This window comes from Ammospiza nelsoni, chromosome 6, assembly GCF_027579445.1.
Source record: "Ammospiza nelsoni isolate bAmmNel1 chromosome 6, bAmmNel1.pri, whole genome shotgun sequence".
NCBI classification, from domain to species: Eukaryota; Metazoa; Chordata; class Aves; order Passeriformes; family Passerellidae; genus Ammospiza; species Ammospiza nelsoni.
The window spans coordinates 10,942,461-10,945,930 of NC_080638.1; the positions used below are offsets into that span (position 1 = coordinate 10,942,461).

A 3,470-nucleotide genomic window follows, 5' to 3' on the forward strand; every position below is an offset into this window, starting at 1 on the left:
CTCTCCCGGTGACTGCAGGGCCATCCCCAGGTCATCCATCCTCTGCCCTGAGCTTTTCTTTCACATTCCCTGCCAAATAGCCACTGCCCTCCCACCTCACTCCTCCCCACTGAATCCTTCCCACTGCAGGGAGCTGCTGAGGAGCAACACGGTCCATCCCTGGATTATCCAAGCACTGACTGCCCATCCACTCTGACCACAGCCAGGGGCCACATCCCATTGTCTGCCCAGCGTCCATCCATGGAGGTGACCACCGTGTCCCCATCTCCTGCCTCACCCACTGAAGGAGATGATCTGTGTGAGACAGATGTCACCAGTGTGGCCATACACAGTGTGACACTGCTCATCTGCCTCTGTGGGCTGGCTGGCAACGGGGCTGTCATCGGCCTCCTCAACCTGAGAAGCAGGAACTCTGACTTCTTTGACCTGGCTGTCATGGACTTCCTCTACCTCCTCTTTGCGGTCCCGTCTGCCCTCCTCATCCTGGTGGAGGATGTGTCCTGCTCTCATATCTTGCCCCTGCTGTACCGAAATTTCCTTTTCCAGCTGTCAGTGGTGTCCCCCTACTGGGGGCTGTTGTGGTTGATAGGTGGCAGTAATGTGCAGTGTGTGTACAAGCTCTGCTGGCTCTGTTGCCACTGGGAGCTTCCCGAGCGCCTGTTGTGGGTGCTGGGCACTGTCCAATACTGGGCCTTCTTTGCTGTCTTCACTGTCATTCCCATGGTGACATTCCTGTGCCCATCACAGCAGCAGGAGCACTGCCGGGCACTTTTCATCTCCATGTACACCATCATCCTGCTACTCTTTCCTGCACCTGTGGCCATTTCTCACACAGTCAATTTCATCAAGTCCAAGCAGGGCTGCCAGCAGCAGCGACCCAAGAGGCGCAACATCGTTATCGTCATCATTGCGCTCTTCACTCTCCTCCTCAACCTCTTCAATTTCCTGCAGCAGCTCGGTTACATCGCTGTATCCTCACAAGTTGTTTTCCTGCTCACCTGCATCCACAGCAGCATCAAACCCTTCATCTACTTCTTGGCAGGGAGGCGCTGGAGGCCCTGCTCCGTGCAGTCCCTCCAGCTCTCCCTCCAGAGGGTCTTTGAGGAGCCAAAAGTAAAAACAGCCCGCAGAAATTATCCTGCCATGGACACGGGGGTCTGAACGTGCTGATCACTTCCACTGCTTTCCTCAAGGATCCCACTAGGGCCCAAGTAGGCGGAAGGTTTCCTTGAGCCTCCTGATTAATCAATACCACCCACCGCATGGTGCTGTATTCCTGCAGGAGAAGGGAGAAGGGGCATTGCCTTGGGTGATTTTTGTGGGATGCTCTGCAGGGAGCACATTGGAGCATGGCTTTCCTACTCTCTCCTGGATCCACATGGCTCCAAGCAGTGCAGCTGGGCTCAGTGCTGTTCCCCAGCTCCATTCCCCATGGAATGACCCTCATGGCCTCTGCCCCAGGGAATGAACTCCAACTCCTTTGGCTCAGCAGATGAGTTCCATGGTGTTTCCAGGGAGCCCTTGCCTGCAAAGAATGGGACACCTTAATCCCTGGGGACACACCCAGCACAGGGTGGCAGTGATTTCCCAAATCCATGCAGGGCTGGTGCCTCTGGATGGCAGGAGAGGGGTTGGGATCACAGGGAGCATCCTTCCCCTTCTGTCCAGCAGAGCCAGCCCTGCATTCCCAGCTGATGGGAAGGGACACCAGGTAGGGCTGCAGAGCTGGGGAGGGACAGCAACATTCCCTTATCCTCTCAGTGGGGATTTCTCACATTCTAGAATTCCAGAACTGAATCCCTCTGAGTAAAGTGCAGGGTCGAAAGTGAACTCCACTGAACTGCTATACCTGTATCAAGAAATACATGGAATATGGAAATTCCCATCACCAGATGCTTGGACCATTTAATTGCACAGAAATCAGGGGGTTATGCTGCTCTTCTGCAGAATGGGGCCATTCATCCTCTGGTTCCCCAGCATCAGTGTCCAGGGAAGCCCTTGAGCACCTCCATCCTGAACCTGGCCACCCTCAGGAGGAGCTGCACGGCCACTCTGCACAGCAGCTCCAGCCACAGTCCAGCCTCTCCTGATCTTTGTCATTCTGTAACCACCCCTCAATCAGATTTGTTGAATAAACAATATCCAGGCTTCACTGCAAAGCCTGTGCCTGTGAAACAGTGTCCAAAATGGCTCATTTCCTTCTTTTATCCCATTCTAAAGCCTCTGGCTGGTCTGGGAGCAGGGCAGGTCCCTGTCCCATACCCGAGCCCTTCCTAAGGCACGTGCCTGCAATGCTTGGGATGATGTTGGCAGTGCCAAGAGCTCCTGATTCCTCCTGGGAGAGACCTGGGCAGCAGCCACATCTCTTGCTCAGGGGGAAATTGTCCCTCCTTTTCCCACTGCCTTAAATCCAGGGGAAACCAATGTGCCACTGGTTCTGGAAAGGGAAGTGAGAGTGAAAGCCTTGTGTGGAGTCACGTTTTGAGACACACATGAGGTTAAACAACTTAGGAGCATTTATAATGCTCATAAGCATTTCTAACTCCTAAGGAGTTCTTTATAATTAAGATAACAGAGACACTTTGACATCTGAAAGGTGTTTTCACTGCCTGTCTTCCCTTTTTCTGCCCAGTGTAGAGTAGGAACTTTCCACAACATCTTTTCCAGGGAATGACATTTCAGCCAAGGCGCTTCTCCCAAGGCAAGTGCAGCAAGATCATGACCCTTAATGTACTTTTCCCAGTTCCCAGCACCATCCTTGTTTCCAGTGTCACCCAAGCCACTCCCTCCCTGAGCTTCCTTTCAAAAGAGCAACAATTTCAAACCAAAAGTTTTCCTGGGTGTCCCTGCCCATGGCAGAAGGAGAGATGAAATGAGATGATCTCTAAGGTTCCTTCCAACCCAAACCATTCCATGAGGATTCCTCAGGTCATCCAGCAACCACCCCAGGCAGGAGTTCCCCTGCTGCACACAGCACCAGCCTGATAGAGCTCAAGGAGCATTTGGACAATGCTCTCAGACATGGGCTGGGATTGTTGGGATGTCCTGAGCAGGGCCAGGAGCTCAATTCCATGAACCTTGTGGCTACGTTCCAACTCTGGAGATTTTATGGTTCTATTTTATGATGCCTCTCTTTCATGATGATTCCACTGCATGACGACTGCCCTGTGTTGTCCATATGCCGTGGCTCTGCCACTCCCTCAAAAGCCCTCTGGAAGGCAACACTACCAGATGGGGCGAGTTCCTTGGCACAGCTCCCAGGCAGGAAGTCAGTCAGAGGGTGGACACTGCTGCTGGCCAAGGAGCCAGAGCACAGCCCCATTCCCACCATCCCACACAGGCACAGCAGCAGCAGCAGCAGCAGCGGGACAGGCACTTTGCTCCACTGCCTGCTGTCACACTGGCTCCAGTTGTCGTGGCTCTCCTCATTCCAGCTCCCCTGGGATTCCTTCCCACCGGGCTGGCTCCAG

At 53.7% G+C, this 3,470-nt stretch overlaps 1 protein-coding gene across 1 annotated transcript; it reads left to right on the forward strand.

The window, feature by feature from the left end:
• Positions 1 to 240: 240 nt before the first annotated feature.
• LOC132074810 (mas-related G-protein coupled receptor member H-like) lies at positions 241 to 1,202 on the forward strand. Its single transcript, XM_059474837.1, has one exon. It carries the CDS (start codon positions 241 to 243, stop codon positions 1,159 to 1,161), a length of 921 nt encoding a protein of 306 aa, XP_059330820.1. The 3' UTR covers positions 1,162 to 1,202.
• The last annotated feature ends 2,268 nt before the right edge of the window (positions 1,203 to 3,470 follow it).